Below are 22087 nucleotides of genomic sequence, written 5' to 3' on the forward strand. Positions count from 1 at the left end.
ATCCTATTTAATGAGCACAGCTCCTTTAATAGATGACACTTGGGCTAACATGCACTAATTAAGTCTGTAATCACTAAAAGTATGATTGAAGGTTTCGAACTGGCCAATGGTTCTTGGTAACACCATAATTAGAGACATCACAGCTCATCAGAGCACCGGAGAAATTCAAGGGGTCTTGATCAGCCGGTGGTGTACACAGGTCTTGATCCCGCCTTGGATCACCCTTTTTACCTGATATTCTATATTGGTTTGCAGTGGTTTATAAACTACCCTGAATATATTACACTCAGCCCTGTAAACTGAATGCACTACAGGCCTTGTGTATCACCTGGGCATTAAGCACAGCTTCTCTAATCTCCACCTCTCAGACTGCTTGGCTCACGTGGCCCCAGCAGCCGCTGTGTAAGACTCCCAGGGAGCTCCGACAGCAATAACTGCAGCGGGATACTGGAAGAACTTGAAAAAGATAGCTGAAACCATAAAATAAACCCTTCTGTTTCTTCCTGTGAAGGAAGGCTCAGAAATGAGTGAAAGAGATCAAGAGTTTTCATAACCCAATGGCCAAGGTAAGGGGACCTGGCAGCATGTTTCTTTCTGCCTTCTGCAGTGCAGCAGAGGTGATTTAATTTTATCTTCCACTAAGCTCAGCTCTCAGCTTATCAGGAAGTCAGGCTTTCTTTCTGCTGTTGGCTGTGATGAGCTGGCCATGGCAATGTCCGAATATTTAAAGGCCACAGCGCACTACAGTGGGAAAAAATTTAAAAAAACAGAGCTTAAGTCAGAAGTTTGTGTATCAAGGAAGATTTCATGGAGAACCTCATATTCCAGCTGAAAAATGACAGTAAAATAATATTGTTATTTTCATCTATTTTTACACTATTTGCTAATAACAGATGCCCAAAATGAAAAAAAAAAAAATAATAAGCCAAATACATTTTGCAACTTGGGTCTTGCTGGAAATAAGAGAAATACTGAAATTAAATTGTATTAGCTTTCTTTCCCTTGCCTATTTTCATTTCAGTTTAATCAGCATTACCCATCTATCAAGGATAATTTATTTTTCCCCATTTTTGTGATAGGATGAGTTTGTTCACAGGTATCCAAACTTGAGGCAGAGTAGCTAAACGCTCTACAAGCAGTCAGTCACTGAAAAAAAATGTCCTCTCTCCTCTGTACTGGTCCAGGGGCTTTTGTCTCTGGGCTACTTTTTTCCAATCCCGGTTATTTTAGGCAAGTCACTTGTGCTTCTTATCTTAAAATAAAGGCGATCCCATAAAAAGATGGTAGTATTTTTCCATGCTCCCGCGACGCAGAAAGGCCTGGGCCTCATTTTTCAAAGGTTCCCGGTTTAAAGTACAGCGGGCCCAGACAACAACACTGCAGTTCACACACAGACAGACCCCAGCGGCCTTGGGCGAGCTTGGCCTTTGGTTCCCCTTTCACCTTTCACCCTTCCCCACAGGAGACGCCTCAGTCCACAGCCATGAACCACTCCATGGCCGCCGTCGGCAGCGGCGCAGCCAACGCCAGGGCTCCCTGCCTGCTGCACCGCACGTCTTCCCACAGCTGAGGTAGCAGGAGCTGCCGTGAGACTTAACCCCGGCCCTCAGCTGCTGGCAGCCGGACTCGCTCCCCTCCGGCCGGGCTGCCCCTGCCCGCACGGCCCGGGCCTGCTGCCGTCGAAGGAAAACGGCCTGAGCGTGTGGGCTTGGCTGGTGCTTTTGCGAATCCACTTCATTTGCCCATCTTAGTCATTGCTTTAGTGTTTTTCGGATACTCAAGTATCTAAGTCTCGGTCTGCGCATTTTGCAGGAGTGAGGCTTGAAACTCGCCGGCCAGCGTGGCCCGGCGCAGTCAGACACAGCACCAAATCCCCCTGTGCCGCCTCTTTACCGCGGACGCGCTGGGCCCAGGGGAGGACATATTGGTGGGGGGACAGTGTCGCTAAGGGACAGGGGTCCGCCACGTCGCCGGGGCCCGGTTGTGGCGGTAGGGAGCGGAGGCGGCGGCCGGCGGAGGGGGGCGGTGGAGGGGGCGGCGCAGACGGACGGTGCGGAGAGGGGGGAGGGGGAAGGCGGCGGGACGGAACCTTTCAGCTGGCGGCGCCTGTGGCGCACCGGAGCCGCGCGGGTTTCCGGTCCGTCGGCGGCGTTTCCCAGCAGCCCCTGCGGCGCGGCCTTCTCTTCCGGCCCGGCGGCGGTGGCGGAGGTAGTGGTGAGTGTCGCTCCGCGCTATCCGGTTCCATCCGCCCCCCCGGGCCGGGCCTGAGCCCGACCCGGCCCTACCGGGTTGGAGGGGGGGGTGAGGCCGGGCCTGGGCCTGGGCCCGCGGCGGGGCGGGAGGCCGGGGGCTCGGGGTCCGTACCGTCACCGTCGCCAGCCCTCCCTGATTGGGGGGGGTGTCTCCTTCTCCCGCAGGTGCAGCCATGGCCAAGTCCAAGAACCACACCACGCACAACCAGTGTAAGCGGGGCTCGGCGTGCTGCGCCGCGGGGCCGGTGGGGGGCTGGGCGGCCTGGGGGTGCGGGGTCAGGCGAGGGGGGGGGGCGGCCCGGAGCTGCGCCCCGCAGAGGGGTTTAACCGGCTGCTTTGGCCCCTTCGGTTATGGCAGCCCCATCGTCCTCTTTTTCTTGCAGCGGTATAAGCTGAGGAGTAAAGGAGGTGTTGGTACGCAGAGTTGGGATGGTGTGTTTAATGAAGAGAGAGCTCTGCAAGAGTCATGATTTCTTTGGGCTCAGTACAAAAAGAATATGTAACCAGAAAAAAAACAACTTTCATATGTTTGAACTAAGCGTGTTACTGAATGGCATTCAGCCTGTTACACTTTGCCATTCAAAGATGATCACAGTTCATTAGTGCTGTAAGTTAGCGGAGTTCACGGGTAGATTCTGTGTGGTCCTGCACAGTGAAGGATGGTGCCCTTTAACGTTAAACACACCTGTTTGAACTTGGTGATCGAGGCCTTTTATTGTGCTGGTGGTGTCACCATTGGTATATTATTAGTTAACAACGAGACTGAAGTTCTTGGATTAGAAACTCATATGGTGCCAAGAGAACAGCGTGCAGAGGTATGAGAATGGAGATGCTTTCTTAATTTGCATTTAGCTTGAATAGGAAAGGTTAGAAAATTCTCTATTTCACATCATTCTGATAGGTCAGCTGGACTTAAAGGAAGGTTAATACAGCTGTGTAATAATGGCAGAAATGGTAATTTAAATTGTTTTCTGATTTTCCACGTAGCCCGTAAGTGGCACAGAAATGGCATCAAGAAACCCAGGTCCCATAGATACGAATCTCTCAAAGGGGTGAGTATTTCTATTGATATTCCCAGGGCCTTAAGCCATTGAGGCTTAACTGTGAAAAAAATTGGGTATTTGTATTATTTTGACTGACGTATTTTTTACAGACAGGGGCTTATGCTTCAGATGGTCAGAACCACTGTGGCATTCTGTTTTATCTTTTGCTTACCTTATGTGCAGCTGTGATATTTCTAACATGCGTGCATATCTATAAAACTGCCTTTTTAGTTACTAGCCAATTTTGTCTCTGTCTTGCTCAGGTGGGTGTCACTAGCTGCTGCTTCCAGTGAAACAAACACGTGTCAGTTGGATAGCTCTTCTCCCTTTGACTACTGCTGTGTCTCCTACTTCTCTGTACTCTTTAATATTATTTTACCATCTGTACTAATCCAGAGAATTTGACTCGGAAGATGAGAAGTATTGGCATTTCTGGACAGTACATAGGAAAATGACAGCATTTTGCTTTTTCTGAGGTTAGACAAGTGATATATCAGGGTCTTTTTTTCACGCTTGAAAGTAAAAGCAGGACATTTTGCCTTTTGGGAGGGTTGTGATTCTGTTTGCTTTGGAGTTGTGATTATCAGCTTTTTGGTAGTGACATAAAAGCTTGTCTTCTGCGTACCTCAGTGACAGTTCAGTTCTGCCCCCTCCCGCAGATAGTCCAGCAGTCTCTGAGTTTGTCTCATTGCACCGAGTGCACATGAGTTAAGATGATGAAATCCCAATACTCATATGTGCCAGTTAAAATGCCATTTACAGTAAAATAGTAAACGTTTCTCAGTGGACAGTAGCTGATAGTTCTGAAAATTGATCCTAGTCATGACAGGATGCGTTAGCCAGCCATTTAGCTGTCAAAAACTGGGGAACAACTCTTTTCAGTGCTGTCACTTCTTTACTTTAATGTAAAAAGGAAAGGCCTAAGGAAATGCCATTGGTCTTTGCCCAAGGATTACATGTGGATGTGTTCACCTGCCGAGGTTGGTTTGTGGTACTTCAGACCCGGAATGTATTGTGGCATGGAAGTTAAATTTGTCTTGTTTACAGCTTTACTCAACTTGTCCTATTATTTCTGTATGTTTATTGCTGGGGTTTTGCATTGATTTGTTTGTTTGTTTATGGAAATTAAGGAAAAGAGCTAGTTAAAGGATGGTTACGGATGGCTACAATAATTTTGTTGTAATAAATGAGAAAAAACTTCGGAATTAATCATAGCCAGCATTTGGGAATAGTTGGAACAATCTGGAGATATATATGGTTTTACATATGTCCCTTCTCCAACATGGCTTATTTTTTTCCTTATTTTTATAGGTTGATCCCAAGTTTCTGAGGAACATGAGGTTTGCGAAGAAACACAACAAAAAGGGGCTGAAGAAGATGCAGGCCAACAATGCCAAGCAGGCTGCTCAGCAGAAAAAGGACTGACGTGGTTTAAGACAAAAGAACCCGTTTTCCTATTAGCATGTGTGTTACACCATTTTTGTAAAAATAAAATTAGATTTAACAAAGTCTTCACCATCTGAATTTGAGGAGAACCCTCCAAAAGTCTTGTTTGAGTTGTATTTTCAATGCCAGCTGGAGCTGCAGGGAGGTTTTGTGTTAATAGTGTCAGCCTCCACACACACAAAGTAAAACAGCTGCTCCATCCTCAGTGCTGTTCTACTGTAATTGTTTGTAAAGATCATAAGCATTTAGTAGTTCAATGTCTGTTTTTAAGTTGTGAAAATTTGAACAAGAAACAACTTGTTTCTTTTCTGATAAATTGAAGCTAGTGTTGCCTGGACTCTGAAGTGACAGTATTCAATACAGGTAAAATTATTTTTTATATTGGTGCACACATGTTCGGGGTTCTCACATACTGTAATTTTTATGATAGTTCCTAGTGCTGTTACAGCAAGGTGAGATTTCCAAGGGCTGTTATGTGTCTGCTGCTTTGCTGTCCAGGTAAGGTAGTTACAGCTATGGAAATCCTGAAAAATGGGAGGGCACTGAGTGTTAGCTATGGTGTTAGAGATCATAGTAATTGGTGTTAGAAATGGTGTGTATTGTGTTCTGAAATACTTGAAAGTATTGAAGTGTTAATGGAGCTACCATGGGAATGTGTAAGGTTATAGGACTATATAAAATATCCATATTTTTCACAGTTAGTGCATTTTAGTGGAGATCTTTCATTCCAGTAACAAAAAAAAAAGTACCTACCTGATGAAATGTTCTGACTGGTGAGATCAGGGGAGTAACATTCAAAAGCCCAAGAAGTGTTGTGAGAGGGTTATTTTTTACTGCCGTCCTTCTGTAGATCAGGAGAGGACTTTGCTTTCCAGGTCCCACCAGCCAGCAAAGCTGTTTCGAGAAGTGCTTTTTTTATTACTGAAATGAGCCACCTGTTAAAATGCAAGGAACTGTTCTTCAAATTGCAGTTCCAACGCTTGTCCACGCGGTGGTGTAACTCCACGAATCGACACAAGGGCTGGAAGTTTCTAAGTATCTTCTGACTTTGCAGTATAGCAGCAAAACGCATACTGATTTAAAAAAAAAAAAAATTTCAACTGAAACATCCAACTAATAGGTTATTTTTTAAAATAGTTTAGCCAATTACCAAAATGCAATATTATTTTGAAACAAGGTAAATATTTTGAATTTTTTACAGCTTGAATTCACATGTCTTTTCCCAATTCCCACTTTTTATTTGTTTTTGACTGATTAAAAGTACCACCTAGCCCTAAACCAAACAATACAAAGAGATTTACTAATTTAAAACTCAGGAGTTGAGGACTTTTTAAAGTCTGCAACTCCCAGCTGTGTAATTCCTGCTTTGCACATCTCTTGGACTGTCATGGAGGTTGATGTTTGTCAGCCAAAATTGCTGTGCGAAAGCAGCGTGCTGGGCTGGAGAGAGTGTACAGTCACAGCATTCATACCACCAGCTAGAGTCTGCTAAATAGTCAAAACAAAAAGGTCTGGACCCTGCTGCCCTCAGGAAAGGCAGGAGGTCCACAGGGGAGAGGTTCCTGGTGGTAATCCTGCCTGGGGAGTTTTGGGTTTTTTTGCAAGTGATAGGTCACCCACAGACAGATCCGTGGCACTTCAATCCCACTGGCCTCAGTGGTACCCCAGTGCTTGTGTGGAGGTCTCAGAGGTCAGCTGTGTGGCTGGTGCCTTCTCTGCTCCAGCGAATTCATCTACAAAGGCAAGGTTGCACAGCTGTGGTGCAGGTTAGCGTGCACATCTGGCAGCCTCAGCCACTGGCCCACAGCTGCCCAGTGTCCCCCTGCAGCCCTTGTTGGGGCTGGCAGAGAGACCTGGTGTGAGGAGATGTCCCCTTGGGTTGCTGCTGGTGTTGGAGGAGACGGAGTGGCTGGTCCAGCTGCCTAAGTGAAGGTCAGTTTGGTGCAGATGTGTGTTGTAACAAGAAGAACGAAACAAAAAGCCTCTGAACAGGGGATTTTGTATTGCTGCACCTTCACCTGTATGTTTGCAGATCTCCAACCTGTTTTAGGTTCTGCATTTGAAATCTCTAGCACTAAGGATTTTCTATCCAAGAAAGGGGATTTCATCTCTAAACTCTCTTGGTGTCTTCCCCAGCGTGCTTGTGTTGTGAGAGTAGCTAACCCCCAGGATGCAGTTTGAAGGAAGAGAGAGAGGGAGGCAAGGGTCAGGCTGAGAAAAGGTTGTTGGCATGTTAATGAGAAGCAGAGAGGAAGATTTGGGCTTCCTGTGGCTCCAGGCAGCTCCCCCAGGCCTGCCTTCAGAAGCAGCCGCTTCATCTCGCTGCCCTTCATGCTGCCCTTCAGTGGGACAGCTTCCCAAATAAGGGCTTGCTGACTTTCTGACCAAAATAGCGGCTGCGTGACAAAATGCAGCACGGTGGAACGTAACCTTAATCCAGGCATCATTGTGTAGCAAGAGACAGGAATTTTGTGAGCTTCCACAGCAGCTCGGTGTCAGGTTTGTTGTTATCTGCTCTCTGCACACATGGTGGACCCGCAGGACGCTGCCTGGACATTGGTTGATCACCTATTGCGTTTTCTAACCCTGTGACAGCTCAGTCCGCAACTTGCCTCCTTGTGGTAGAGGTTGCCCCAGCCCAGAAGAGGAAACTGAGGAGGGAAGTGTGTGCTGACATGGCTTTGTGGTGGGTCTTCCTTCTCTTTCGCTTGCCTTGTGAAATCATTTAAGTTCTGTGTCTTGATTTCTGTTGGTCAAGTGAGGTTGAAGATCCTTTTTGGGAGGATTACGTACACAGAGCCCAGGAGATGGAACTGGCAGCTGTTGCCCCTTTAAACTATTCCCATTATGCAGAGCTCTGTCATCTTTGACATTTAAAAACTTCAAAACTCTTACAATTAAGTCCCTGGTATCCCACAGGAAGCCGGTGAGCTTGAGAGCGTCTCCGCTCAGCTACTGCTGTACATTAGGTTATATGTTTTGTGCTTGCTGCTGCTGTATGTCATACTCGCTGCAGATGATTTCTCCCCTTTGCAATTAAGAGGTCTCTGTATTAAGTTCCAGTTTGGCTCCTTTGATTTAAAAAAAAAAAAAAAGATAGGGAGCAAAGGGCATGTAACCGAATACCGAATCAGCTCATTTGGCAAAGGTGAGCAGTCGCACTGAAAGCCAAGAGCACAGAACTGGGAGGAGAAATCAAAGCACTGGGAAGCACTCTGATGAGGCAGAGTGTTTACTGGGGGTGTTGATGTGAAAATGAAAAGTAGGGCTGGATGTGTGTTGCTCCATCCCCCTTTACCGCTTTCCAGTAGCGTACTAAAGCAAAAAGCGGTGAACAGATTGAGTTCTGCGTTGCCCAAGTTTCAAGGCTGTTGCAGGTGTTCCTATGCAACAGGGCTTTGGCACGGTGAAATACTGTTTATTTGGCATATCTTTGCTCACATTGTACTACTGCTGCCCTGGTGGCAGACAGATGACAGCAGGCGAGCTGCAGAGGTTTTATTAGGGGGATGAGTACCAAGTGTCCTCAGGTCTTCCTGCAGTCAGTTCACACAGCAAAGTTTTACTGAGGGCTGAAGAGAGGCCTCGAATATGCTGGAAAAGCTGCAAACCAGGGCAGGAATTAAATCTACTGCCGGTGAAAGCAAGTGGAGCAAATGGCCTAAGAACTGTGGCTGCGTCCGGTGGTATGGGCTGCTGTCACCTGCCAGTACAGCTTCTGTCTTGGCTGGGGGTTTCAGAGCACACAGATCTGGGGACTGGTTTAGGGAGCGGTAAGTGGATCTTTGCCAGATTAAAAAAAAAAAAAAATTATGGATGTTTCAATGACTTTTTTTTTAAATTATTATTATAAATATTATTGTAATTTTTTCAAGTAGTGCTTGTGGACCTGTGTTACACTTCTTAAAGGCTTCTGGTACCAAAGCTTCGCTAGACGTGCAGGGAAAACTGCGAATTTGTTTGGAGTTGCATAGATAACGTGGAGTCCTCTGGGTGGTTTTTATTCACCAGTAGCACATCTCAAGGCACATCCCCTCTGTGGAGGCTTCAACCAGGTTGATCCTGTAGTCATTACTGTTTTTTCAGCCGTCTGATCCACTCGCTGGCCTGTCATGTTGCGTTCCATTCCTAATGCAGTTGTTCCCATGTTTGCCAACAGTGAAATCCACCCACAGCACCCCACCCCGTGGCATTTGCTGTCTTGCTCCTGGAGGACTGGCAGCCTGGTAAGACAAATTGGTCTCGCAACAGTTTTTGTGACTTCATGCAGAGCGTGCTGACCTGCTGGCACCTCAGGTCTAAAGACTAAAAAAGCCCAAATAGTCGCCAGTGTGTCAGCTTTTCTAGGGGCAAGTTTCAGTTGCTACGAGACCTTGTTGCTCCCTCTCCAGCCACCACCTTCCCTGTTTTGCTCTCAGAAGAGTGGGTAGACAGTGAGGCTGTGACTTGCTGCTGCCTGTGCCATTGAACCAAGGGGGGAGAGCTGAGACACGTGGCTCTTTGCAGCCATCATTTTCCCTGGGGTCAGAGGGACTCTTCCAGGCCTTCCCCCAAGCCACCAAGTTGGCTGAAGGGAGGAGGTTAAGCTGGGAAAGTTCCTTACTTTTTTCTCATCTTTGCTCTTTAGGGAGCCAAAGCCTATCAGTAAGCAGTGGTGAGTATCTTGGAGATGTCCTTATTCAGTGTTGGGATCTGGTTGGGACAGGAAGATAATGGAGCTGTCGGTGATGCCTGCTGAGATGTGATGTGAGAGTGTGGGTTGCCCATGGCTGTGGGGAGAGCTGGTATCACCTTTGCTTGTGGCCAAAGCCCGGGTATTGACACCTATGTGGAGGTCTCCAGGCCTGGGGTAAAACATTTCAGCTGTGTCCTCAGAAGCGGGTCTCAGTGGGAAATGACTTCTGCTGCTACACTGGGGAGGTGAAAAAATTATTCTTTTAGATCTCTAGGCTACGGATTCATTGGAGACAGAAGACAGTAACGAGACAGAAGACAGTAACAACACAGGAGCTTTTGCTGGCACAGGGTTGTTCGACCCAACACATTTTTCTGTCTGTTAGCTTCTGGTGCACCTGCAATTCTGCTGAATCAGCAGGAACTGTGGCATTGAGGGCTTGGGACCCCTTTCAGTGTGTCTTCCAGAGTTTGTGTTAGGGGTGTTCCCAAAATATCCCAGGTTTTAAGGAAAAACAGCTGCTCTAGCTGACAAGGCTTCATTTCCTTGGTTTCTCTGATGTTACAAGCCCTGCTTGGTGCTTGTTGTCCAGAGGAAAGACACAGCAGTGTCCTTCCAAACATCTGACAACATCTCTCAGGCCTGTTTTCACTTCAAGCCCATTTGGTCTGAATTGTAGTATGTCATTATAGCTACAGATGAGAGCATGTGTCATGCCAAATACAGCTGCTCAGGGTGTTACTTCCACGGGGGTGGAGGGAGACTGATTTGAGGAGGAAAGGCAGAAGGACAATGCAGTGGGCATGGGGATGGTGGCATGCTCGCCCAGGGTTTGCACTGACACAGTCTTGTGCCTTGCCCTGCCAATGTTTATTTTGCTTGGGTAAACGTTTGATTTTAGCAACACGAGCGCAATGCGTGAGCTGTGCTGGGGCTGTAATTCGATGGGAGGAGGCAGCTATGTGCAGGGGGAGCTGCTAATGCCGCAGGAATGCTGCGCTTCCTTGGGACGGGAGAAGATGGCACCTGGGGCCCTCCGGGACAGCACAGCTCCTCTTCCTCGGCCCTGCTGTCACCCCGAGCCTGGGAGTTGAGACCCAAAGCGGGGTCATGCCTTGCTCAGGGCCCTTGTGGCCCAAATGGACGTGATTTCTGAGGGAAAATTGGTTGTTTCAGTTCTTGCGGTGAGGTTCCCACCTAAGGCTCCTGGAGGACTGTGAGGTGCTGAGGGGCTGCCATTGCCTGCTTCCTGCTAGGCTGGGCGAGGTGGGAAGGAGGCACCCAGTCCGGCTTAGGAATGGCTTTTATTCATGTTTCCAAAGAAAATACAGGTGGTCTTTCTGCATGTGTCGCAGCGTGGCCGTCAGAATGGCAAGGAGGAGGAAGGGGTGTCCCTTCGGGACAGCCAGGGTGAGAGCAGGGAAGAGAGGGACTGTCCCTCACCCAGGGATTTCAGTGATGGCATAAGTGGTTGTTAATTCACATTTTGTTGCTAAAATGCTGCTGGTGCTCCAGTTAAACCAGCAGGCATCAGTGCCGACTCCTGAAACCACTCACCGTGCCAGGCATGAGGAGGTGCAACACAGCAGCTCCCCACCAAGCACCCACGGCTTTGCCACTGAGACAGCAGCAAAATACCTCCTTGGAGACTTAAAGCTCCGATTGTGGTGTCACCTTCCCAGACACGACTCGCAGGCGCTCAGCGTGGCCCTGAGGAGCAGCCCCATTAGTCATGAGTATGTGACTGGGGTGAAGCTCTCACTAAACCTCCAAGGAACAACCATCTGAGGCACTCAGTATTAACGCGTTTTATTTTCCCAGCGGCCACCCTTCTCAGCGCTCAGTCTTCATGCCGGTAGCCAGGGGACTTAGCCAAGGAGATGAGGTGTGGAGCTGGAGGGGTTTAGGAGATTTGGGCTGTCATCTGGCCTCAGATTTATTCAACTCCCTTCATAAACTCCAGGAACTCTGCCAAGGGGAAGACATAGATAAGGGGTGTGAGGTGGGACCCAAGTGCCCTCGCAGCTGCCAAGTGCCCTCTTGGCAGGTTTCCCCAGCCCTGTCTCCTTTTCCAACCTCCCAATGTGTGAGAGGCTGAGGGGGGATGGCTACAGCTCCTCTGGCCACGGCAAGGAGTTCTCGTGACTCCCACTGGAAATGTCACCAGAGCCCTGCGTCAGCCTTGGCTGCCGCCGAAACACTGGATATGAGCACCCAGGGAGGGACATGGCCACCAGCTCAGCTTGGAAATGGTCTGGGGGTCATTTTGGCAGCATTGCATTCAAATATACAGCCCTTTGGAGGTGCTGCTTTTGTTTAGGGGCAGGAGGGGACAGACATGTCTCTGGTGAAAAGCAGGTTTGCTTCAGCACAGGCTGGCACTCTCAGTGTGCAGAGAGTTAAGGCAGCCGCAGGCACTTGCCACCCTTTCACAAGGATAAGAAACCCCCCCATCCCTGTGCAAACACCAGCTGTGATCAGACATATTGCCCAGCGCTGCCTGCACAAGCTCAGAGCTGTCCCTGAAGGCAACCAAGACCACAGGAGCTGCCCTGGGGGATACTCAAGGGCCCACAACCAAACTGCACGCAAGAAAGACTCCTACCGTCATAGTCAATCCTGCCATCATTGTTTTTATCTCCGTCTTTCATCAGTTCTTCTATGTCGTCCTCGGTGATGGTCTCTCCTGTCGCCTGCAGCATGATTTTCAGCTCCTCGAGGTCGATGTAGCCATCGGCATTTCTGTGCAGGGATGGGAGATCTCAGAAGTGTACCAACGTGCTGGGGAGGGGGAGCTGAGGTGGCTGCACTGCTCCCGCCACCCCACCGTGCTGCGTCACTGCCCTTACTTATCAAACATCCTGAAGAGATCCGAGAGTTCCTCTTCAGTTTTTCCTTTGCTGTCGTCTTTCATACACCGGACCATCATAACAAGGAACTCATCAAAGTCTACAGTGCCGCTGCCTGCAGGCAGAATAAACACCATCAGAAAGCACTACGGTGGGTGGACAGGCAATGCCGAGAGATCAAACTTGCCTTTAGACACCAAGGAGCAAAACTGAGGAGAGCAGCCCTGCAGCAAGAGGCAGCTTTCAGGATGCTGTTGTAAGTGACTGAGGCCATGGATGAACTTCATCACCGAATTTTTACTTTCTGCAGTCATTTTGCCAAGAAAAAATGAAGCGAAAGTCCTACTGGAAGCACTGGTGAATGGAAAATCCTGCTATGGAATATGGATACCTGTCCATCTCATCTAGGTATTAATCATAAAAGCTCCAGAAGGCAGGTATTCATGCAGTGTGGTTTTGCACCAGCAATACAGTACTGTTGTTTTCAGTGACATAGTTATTTTCCTTTTTTGACTGATTTTTAACTATTTTTTATTTTATTTTCCAGTTACTTACTACGGTATCTCAGCTCAACTTGCACACAGTGGATTTTGTTATGTGTGATCGCTGGAAGGCTGGTTTAATCAATATTGGCAGTTATTTGTGTGTGTGTGTGTGTGTGTGCATGTACACATCAGGAAAGACTTTCCCAATGACAGAATCCTGTAATTGTGGCACTCCTGAAATGGCAGTTGCTGCATTCAGCCTATATTTTGGTTTTTAAATGGATCTGTGTAATTTCAGAGTAACCCCCAAAATCAGTTCAAGCAGTCTGATCATTATAGGAATAGTAATATTTGTAGTTTCTCTTTGCCTGGAAATTTTGTAAAGGAACCGGGCTGAAGTTTGGTGGGCGTTTAGTGTCCTTCAAAATCACAGCGCTGCAGGTTGCTCCTTGCAGGCTGTGGCTGTCCCCAGCATGGATCCCGCCAGCACTGCGCAGATGCTGAGCGTTCCCAACCTGCCCCATTTCCCCCATGCCTGTGGTGCTTGGGCGAGTGGCAGAAACCCAAATCTCTCACCATCCTCATCCACCTCGTCTATCATCTCCTGCAGCTCCTCAGGGGTGGGGTTCTGTCCCAGCATCCGCATCACCTTCCCCAGCTCCTTGGTGCTGATGCAGCCATCCTCTGCCCCCAGCACAAAGATGTCGAAGGCAGCCTTGAACTCTGGGGAGAGAGGGGAGAGGAGATGTGGGGGTCTCGCCCCATGCCTCGACCCTGCAGGTGGGCAGCCCTGGGGCAGAGGGCTCATCCCAGGCACAGCCTTCCCTGCCTGTGCGCCCCAGCCCTGCCCAGGCATGGCGTGGGGGGGACACCCAGGCACACACACAGAAACTGCCTTTCTCCAAATACTGGTAGATCAAAATCCCTGGGTTATCCCTGTTTTGGCCAGACTGGGCCAAATTGCACCCCATTTTCTGGGGTGCAATTGCTGAGGCAGGCTGAGCTGCGGACTGGGGAGCTTGTCCTTAGTCTGCAGTGTCAGGTTAAAGATGCACCTACCATTTTTTTGCTCTTCTGTCAGCTGCTCAACCTGTAAGGAAAACACAGAGACCAAGTCATTTTTCTTCCTCGGCATCACTAATGGTTAAAAGGTAATGTTATTTGTTCAAACAGCCTTTGCAAAGGTCAGCCGAGCCTTACAACAGTCACCCTCATGGACTACAGGATATACGACCAGTGAGGTTCTGACACCACACTTTGTGTAGTGCTGTGGCACCCTGTCTTTGAGGGAAGGCTGATGCTTTTGCCACGAAGAGGAGTGGTTTTGCAAAAGCCAGCTGGAAATCATAGAATCATAGAATGGTTTAGGTTGGAAGGGACCTTGAAGTTCCAACCGCCCTGCCATAGGCAGGGACACCTCCCACTAGATCAGGTTGCTCAAAGCCCCGTCCAGCCCGGCCTTGAACACCTCCAGGGATGGGGCCTCAACAACCTCTCTGGGCAACCTGTTCCTGTGCCTCACCACCCTCACAGTGAAAAATTTCTTCCTAATATCTAATCTATCCTTCCTGCTTGCAGCGAGAGGCACAGAAAGAGCTTTTTCTTAGCGGGACGGAGCCTACGCGAAGCAGGCAGAGAGCCTTATCCCACACCCCATGCTCCAGGAGGTGAAGACTTTCAAGTCAGAAAGTGATAAGGACAGCGGGAGGATTGCCATTGCAGGAGGACACCCGAGGCCGCTGTGGCCCCGGCGCTGCTGAAGGCAGGCGGGCAGCTGCCGGCCCTTCGCGGCTATTGTTTGGGCAGAGTGAGGGGAGCCGCAACGCTCCCACTGCCGATGTCCATGGCCACCATCCTGCCACTCGGGTAACCTGACCCTCTTGGTGCATTGGCTATTTATAAGCCTGGGTGAGAGAGGTGCTGGAGATAAAGATGAGCTCCCCGATTGTTCCCAGGCTTTGGTATTTATCCTTGCAGCCCTTTATCTGGACACTTGTCCCTGGCACTGTTCTTAGTGCTGCTGAACAGAGCCTAAAAATGTTCCCAAAATAGCTTTGTGCTTGCACACCCTTATCTAGGCATGAGTGGGCAAGATGAAAATCCATTGGGTCCTCTGGCTGCACGTAGGGAATTTGGCATAAATATAATACTAATAGTATATGCCATCAGCATGCAGCAAATAAAAAAAATACTCACTTTTGAAGCTTCCTTGACTACTGAAATGTTAGATGTGGGGCTATGCTGCATGTAAATTAAATGCATTATAACTATAGAGTGACATTTTTATTACAGAGATGTCTCTTGAGCTGATTATAATGCCCTCTGGACACAGGTGCTGTTCGCGGCTTTATTCCTTTTTTCCCTCCCCATCAATGTAGGGACAGGTTTCCCAGCTGCGCTGTGGGAAGGCAAGCACTGAGCTCACAGCGCTGTGGCGGCTGTGGTAACGCCAAATCCGCTGTATTTTGCTTTTATCTGCTCTCTTCTTCATCCCATGTTTCCATTTGAAGTCAGGCAGGGGAAGTTGACGTTCTTGAATTTTTTTTTCCAGCTAAGTGTTTTCTTATGGTTAAAATCTTGGGCAATAAATCCATGAAAAAGCCGTTTCTCTCAGCTGTGCCTGGCTTAGACTTGTTTTGCCTTGTAACGGTGCTGGCAGGTAATGCCCAGGACTCGAGCCCCACGTTTACCAGCGTGGCCCCACCTTGAAACCACCAGCAAAATCCTTATGGGAACCCATCGGGTCTTTTGCACAGCCCATTTCCCTGGTCAAGGGTTCTATGTTTGAGGGAAGTTTTTGGTATCCGAGGTAGGAATTTTTTGGGTCGTTCTCTATTGCTGTAGTTCCTTTCTCTCAGCTAAATTGCTCCGTGGTCCAACTCCGCTAAAGCCCACAGGCTTCAGCTAGGGATGACCATCACCTGTATATTTTTGCCCATTTCTGGGGTAGAGATTTGGAGAGAGGCTGAAGCCTGCGAATGGGGAACCCTTTCATTTGGGGCTCTCCGCCCATGCTGTGACAGCGCTGCCCCAGCAGATGGCCAGACCCTTTCGGCTGTGGGCATCGCCGACTTGCAAAGCGCTTCAGCCTTTCTCCCTAATTACGGCCATGAGGACCCTAAACAATAAGGAGAGGAGCTGTGCCTTCAGTTGCAGAGAACATATTTAATTAAAAAGCTTAATTGGAGAGGCCTGGACTTTCTTTGATTTTACAGGTCACATTTTTCTCCTTTTTTGAGGTGTTGGTAGAGGGACTCAGTGATATACTGTACAACCTTTCCTGAGCCTTTTCACACTGTCGGAATCACTAGAGTGGTTCCATTTCACAAGGTTCAGGGCTAACCAAAGGACAGGAGAGGTGTGAACATTTTGGGTTTTTCTTCAATTATGTATCCGGCACTCTCTTCTTCTCTAAAAATCTTGGAATTAAAATAGGACTTGTACCATGTATTTTTTGTACCCTTGGTTAACATCAAACCTGATCAACTATATATTTAAACAAATAAATCATCAAAAAGCTGTTATTTTAGCTCCACTTACGGAAGGGACACGGTAGCGATCCACACAATCCCGAATCTATTTTCAACCTTCTTCCACCTGCACATCACTGTCTGTCTACGTTACAAAATAATGCAGTGTTCTTATTACAGACCAAATAGTTTGGGTTTACCCGGTGAGTGCAGCGTGCAGCTGTGTAAGTTAAAATAGCTGTTAGGATGCTCTGCGTTCCCTGAGAGCATAGCTCACATTCTGCATTTCTGCAGGGCAGATATCAGGAGTGGCAAAGCAAAGGAGGATGTTTGGAAATAACTTACAAAAGCCGAGGGTTGCTTTTTTTTTAAAATCTCCCAGCAAACTGTTCAGCTAAGGAAGGGGGAAATGTAGCAATGGCAGAATTATAAAGCACCAGAAAGAAGAAGGTGAGGTTTAACCCATACAAGTAATGTTCATTTCATGGGAAATGCTGCTCTGCTTTGCCTGGGCTAAAACCAGCAGCCACCTCTTAGGCTTTCAAGATTTTATTGAGACTTATAACTTCACCTACGGGCCATCTCCCTGCCTTCCAGCGGGGAACCAGGGGAGTAGTTGTAAATAGTTTAGCAGCACAGTTGAGGGTTTCACACTTACAAGGGAAGTGTGAAACCTTCAGAGCCATCAGTGGGAAACGTTTGTGTCCCGGATGATGATGTTGCCTAAAAGTTGCCACCCTATAATTATTTCTCGCATTTCTCCATTGAATTAACTCTGTCACAGCTTTGGGGAATCTACTATAAAATCTCCCAAAACCCTTTAGACCCCCCCAAAACCACAGCCCCAAAGGGAGGCACTCACCGCTGCCTTATAAATGTCATCCATGGCTGGAGAGGGTGGGCGAGGGGCCGGGGGACGTCACGGTCACGCTCTGCCGCCGCTGCCCCCGCGAGCCTGGCTGATATAGGGGGCTGCCCGCCCCGGGGGATGTGACCAGCCCACCAGCAGCCCCGCATGCCCATCCCCGTCCCTGCAGGAATGCCTCGCCTGCGTGCCTTGGGATGGGGACACTGCCGAGCCCAGGGCTGGCACGTCCGGAGCCAGCCCCAGCCCCACTTTGGGGCAGCTGGAGATTTCCTCGTGACTTTGATATGGGAAGGAGCAAGCCCTTTCAGACGGGTTTCGGCAGGACCCTTGCTGATATATGGCGGTATTTGGCTGTCCTGACTGGGCGCATGCCACCATGTCACCTCAGCCTCCCGTGTGTTGCCCCCCTGGAAGCTGCATTAGAAAGGTTATACCGTGCCTAATTAAATTGGGTAATACGGGAAAGGCATGCCTCCCAAAATATCCCCATCCAGCAGCAAATGTCCCCTGGGGGCAGTGGGAACAGGAGGTGTGGGGGCCCCCCTGTCCCCTCTGCTGGCTGTCCCCAAGCCCATAGGGGGGACGTGCTGCTGGGGGACATGTGGCCAGGGCTGATGCCCTCGGAGGAGCTGATGCCGTGTGCGTGCAGGCACCGAGGCTGGGGGGAATGTGTGGTCCCAATGCCGTAGTGGAGAGAAGCATGGAGGCAGATGGAGCTTTGCCTCTGTTTTCTGCGTTTAGCTGGGGCTGCAAAATGGGGAGGGGATGGGGGTTGTCAGCTGTGCTTGATTTTGAGGATAATTTCTGGTCCTTTGGGAAAGCGGGACTCACTTCACCCAACCAGTGAGCTGACCTGTCCCCACTGGAAAGGCAGAAAATCCACGCTTCTGGATTTACCGTGGATTTATCCCACCACAGTGGAGAGCAAAACATACCAAAGGCCTCCAAGTGATGACCAACGTTTCCTCAGTGCAGGGAAAAGCGGTTTAATGCAGAGTAACCAAAGCAAAAACTTTTCTTTTTGGTGATTCAGGACTCCCTCTTGTGTCCAAAGGAGATACGGATGGCTCCGGTGTCGCAGGGTGACAAAGTCTCGCCTCCAACTGGCTCATATCAGTGTTAGTTAGCAAAACTGAAAATTCCAAACATGTAGCTGTTAAGTTTCGTCTGTCCTAAAAAATTCCTTCTCCCCTTAATAGAAATCATGTTGCATGCAAAAAACCTGCTGTCCCCAGCCAAAGTGGCATTAACCAGTGGTGTCAGCACGAAGCAAGGGCACGGGTGAGCGCAGCGCCCTGTCCCACACCACATCCTCCCAGGTTCTGCAGTCCTGAAAGATTAACCTGCATTTAAGAAATTAAGTTTTGAAGCATGTTAGTCTTCAGAATTGGAACATATTAATATTTTGGTTGCCTTGAACATAGAAATGGCAGAAAAAGCCGCAAAGAGTAGTTATTTTGTTAAAGGGCATTGGAGCATTTCCTTCGGGGAGGGCACAGGCTGGGATGGGGGACCTGCTGCCCACCACCACTGAACCATCACCTGAACTCTCCCGGACACCCCCATGGAGTACTCCAATGAAGTGCTGCCCCGAGGTGAACCCCCAGCCCCATGCTGCTTTCCCCCCCTGCCTCGGGATTCCCTGCGGGGCTGGCGGGACAGCAGATGCTGGCCCCGGGCACTGCCAGGCACCATGGCAGAAGGCAAGGAATCACGCCTGGCCCCATCCCTCCGTACCGGGAGGTGACAGCTCTGAGTCATCCCACTGAAAACAGTCCCTGGGATGTGTCAGAATATATCTAGGGCCGATGCATGGCGGGAGTGGGAGCTCTAACGTTGCCTTCAAAGGGTCACAGCTGTGCTCCCAGAGGAGCTGGGATGAAATCCAGGTTGGGATGTGGAAGAAGGGTCTCTGTCTGCTTAGACAGGGGAAATCTGGGCCACTGACATGGGAAAGCCGCACTTCTGCAAACGCCTGACAAAAACAGAGACTTGCAAAACACAGTCATGCCTAGAGGGGAAGGATGAAATCCATCTGGCAGCAGGAGGTGATGTTCCCCGCGGGGAGGGAGGCGCAGGGGTCACGCCAACCCCTGCCTCCCTGCTTGCTGCTTGGAATCAAAGCTTCCAGCATCCCCTGGCTCTGCGGAGCGCTTTGCTTATAAAAGAACTGGGAATTGGGGTTTTATAGAAAAACCCAGAGGCTCTGCATTGCAAAGCGCAGGGGGAGGCTGTTGCGGCAGGCACGGGGGTGTCCCAGGGACAACCATCCGCTTCTGCTGCTTCTCTTGCCTCCTCGCTCGAGACCTATGGCAGAGACGGAGCACAGCTGTCTATAGCCTGAGGAGGGCTGCCAGCACAAGCGCCTTTAATCCCGGCGCGTGGCCGGCTCGGCAGCACACCGGCTGTAGCTGCGGTTAGGTACGGCGCCTTAGCTCGGGCTTCAGCTGCATCCCAATGTGCCGTTGCACTTGTCAGTCAATCCAAGGTACTGAGACAAGCAGAAGGGTTTACTGCACTTTTTTTTTCTCCAAAATCTCAGTTCAGGTTTTCCTTTCCAGGCAGCTGCAACCCGCTGCAAAACAAGCAGAGGCAACCTTCAGGTCAAACACAAGGAAATAAAAAGCAGAAGCCCAACCAAGTTGCAACTTCATTTGAGGTCAGGGGTGTTTGCAGCTCTCCTTGTGCAGTCTGTCATGTCTCCAAACCACAGCAAAATACTCCAGTGTCCCCCTTCCCTGCACAGGGCAGCCAGCCCCAGGCGGGGCCAAACCCACCAACACTGAAGCTCTTTAATTTACTGCTACCTAAATCCTCCTCAGAGGGTTTTAGCTGAACGAGCCCCTGTTTCCCCCCTGCCCAAGTCACATCGCTCCTGTAGATGCATCTTCTTCGGGAGCCAAGACGGGGCTGTCACACCACGTGCCACCTCGGTGCCTGCAGGCAGAAGCTGCTTTAGGAAGAGGAGAAGGGTGCCTATCAAAACCGACAGGCATGCGAGCACTGCAAATTGTTATTTAATTAAGGAGACGGGACATTCAGAGGAAGCTTAATTAAAGTTACTCTCTGAAACCACTTATTATCTCATCAAGATGCTGAGCTCAGCAGCAGCTCCCGCCGACACTGGGACAGCGCAAGCCTCCCGGGCTACATGTTTTCTCCTTACACGGTATCATCCTTCGGCTAAATCCTGTCCAAGGGAGAGCATTTTGCAGTGAAAATAAAATTAAAATGGGTTTACCCAGCTGCATTTGCAGAGGTGTGTTTGCTTATCTGCCGCCCTGGGCCCGGTTGTGTCGGCCTGACGCTGGTGCTACCCCTGTAGCATCACTCCCTTCTGCCATGGAATTGCTTTCCGTCCAGGTGACTTTGAAACCCACAGGAGCACCCAGGGTGTTTGGCAATTCTGCTATTATTAATGACGCTACACTGGAGCTAATTGCATCCTCCCTTAGGCAGTATATGCAAGGACAGAGAGAGGTCACCTTTGTTTTGCTGGAAGGTGTTTTTTTTTACCCAAACCTCGTGTGTCTCCCCCTTGGGGCAACTCAGGGCCATGGGGAGAAGGCCGAGGAGGATTTGCTCGCCATTCTTTAAGATTCTCCACTTCTGTTACAAAATCATGACAAGATCCCATCAGTGTGCACAGATTTGAGACACTTCCCTGTGCTCAGTGGGACAGTGCACTGAGGTAAGCAAAGTGCATAACACACCAGTGAAGTCACCGCAGCCTACACCAACTTCACTCTGGGCTCATCCCTGAGGCCCTGGGCTGAGGCCCTGCAGGTCTGGCCCATCAGCCCAGCTCTGTTTTTGAGGTGGTACCAGGCATGCTGGTGCAGAGAACTGCTGCAGCGGCGCCCCTGCCCGATGCAACAGTGTCCAAGCCTTCAGCAGCACGTGGTGGCCACGGATCTCCACCCAGAGCTGTGGGAAGCGCTGCTTTAGACTGCTTCCAGAGGCAGATGCTGATGAGCACAGCCGTGCCGCTGTTCTCTGCACACAGGGACCGGCTTTGCTCTCTGCAATCCAACCTCAAACGCCCGGTGCGAGCATCCACCTGCGTTGCATGTCCCTCGCGTCACCGCATCTGTGCTGTGCGCATTGCGCGCATAGCCGTCCGCAGCTGCCCTCAGCTGGCCTGGGCAGGCCTGGACCCCCCCTCCCCGAGTCGCCCGCGCTGCAGTGCGCCACACAGCCCCGTCCATGCTGCACAGTGGGGTATCGCCCAGCACCGTGCTTGGCAGCGCAGCATCGCACACGCACTGCATCGCCTTGCGCAGCAGCGCGGGACAGGGCACTGCGCTGCTCTCCTGGTTTGGGCAACACTGGATTAATTCCTCATGCAGTGACTTTACTTTTCAGTAAAGTCTCTTCTAACGTTTGGGAAAACTGCATTTTTAGAAGACTCTAGAGTCTGAATTTGTAAAAATATTTACTTTATAACCAGCTATGGTCTGTGGGTTTCAAGGTTTCAGTGCCTTTGAGCTCACCAGTTGCGGGGATGAGGAGGAGCAAGACCTGAGCACTTGACCCAAGCTGCCAACAGGATTATTTCATACCATGAATGTCACATTCACTATAAATTACAAAGTTTGCTGAGGAGTTCTCTCTCCCTTGATGGCTGCCATCCTGAGGACTTCTTGCCTCGGTGCCGGACCCCTGAGCCCTTCCCTTCATCCCGAAGCTGCAGCGCTCACACTGTCCCACATTGGCTGTCCCCTGCTGGGAGTGCACAGCTTCCCACGGGTAGGATGGGCTGAGTATAATCCTTGTATATTTTATATTGGCGTTGGGATCAAGATTAGGTTTTTACTATTATTAATTATTTAGTATTATTCTACTATATGTTTATATTTCAACCCTCGGGTTTCCTTGTTTTTTCCGATTCCCTATCTCAGGTGGGGAGGGATCATCAGGCAATAGAATAATTGCCTAAACGACGATAAATCGTTGTGGCTTCTTCAAACCATTAACAACTGCATTGCACAGCCCTGTG

The 22087-nt window shown here is 49.6% G+C and overlaps 2 protein-coding genes across 2 annotated transcripts; one reads left to right on the forward strand and one right to left on the reverse strand.

The window, feature by feature from the left end:
• Positions 1-2140: 2140 nt before the first annotated feature.
• On the forward strand, positions 2141-4806 carry RPL29 (ribosomal protein L29). Its single transcript, XM_082487953.1, has 4 exons — positions 2141-2214; positions 2418-2462; positions 3240-3304; positions 4607-4806. The coding sequence occupies exons 2-4, from the start codon at positions 2426-2428 to the stop codon at positions 4718-4720; spliced, it is 216 nt and encodes a 71-aa protein (XP_082344079.1). The 5' UTR covers positions 2141-2214; positions 2418-2425; the 3' UTR covers positions 4721-4806.
• Positions 4807-11209: 6403 nt separating this feature from the next.
• On the reverse strand, positions 11210-17199 carry TNNC1 (troponin C1, slow skeletal and cardiac type). Its single transcript, XM_082487860.1, has 6 exons — positions 17083-17199; positions 13810-13840; positions 13327-13473; positions 12266-12380; positions 12022-12158; positions 11210-11384 (listed from the first exon to the last, which is right to left on the reverse strand). The coding sequence occupies exons 1-6, from the start codon at positions 17104-17106 to the stop codon at positions 11353-11355; spliced, it is 486 nt and encodes a 161-aa protein (XP_082343986.1). The 5' UTR covers positions 17107-17199; the 3' UTR covers positions 11210-11352.
• Positions 17200-22087: the final 4888 nt, after the last annotated feature.

Source organism: Vanellus vanellus, assembly GCF_965231255.1.
Source record: "Vanellus vanellus genome assembly, chromosome: 9".
Taxonomy (NCBI): domain Eukaryota; kingdom Metazoa; phylum Chordata; class Aves; order Charadriiformes; family Charadriidae; genus Vanellus; species Vanellus vanellus.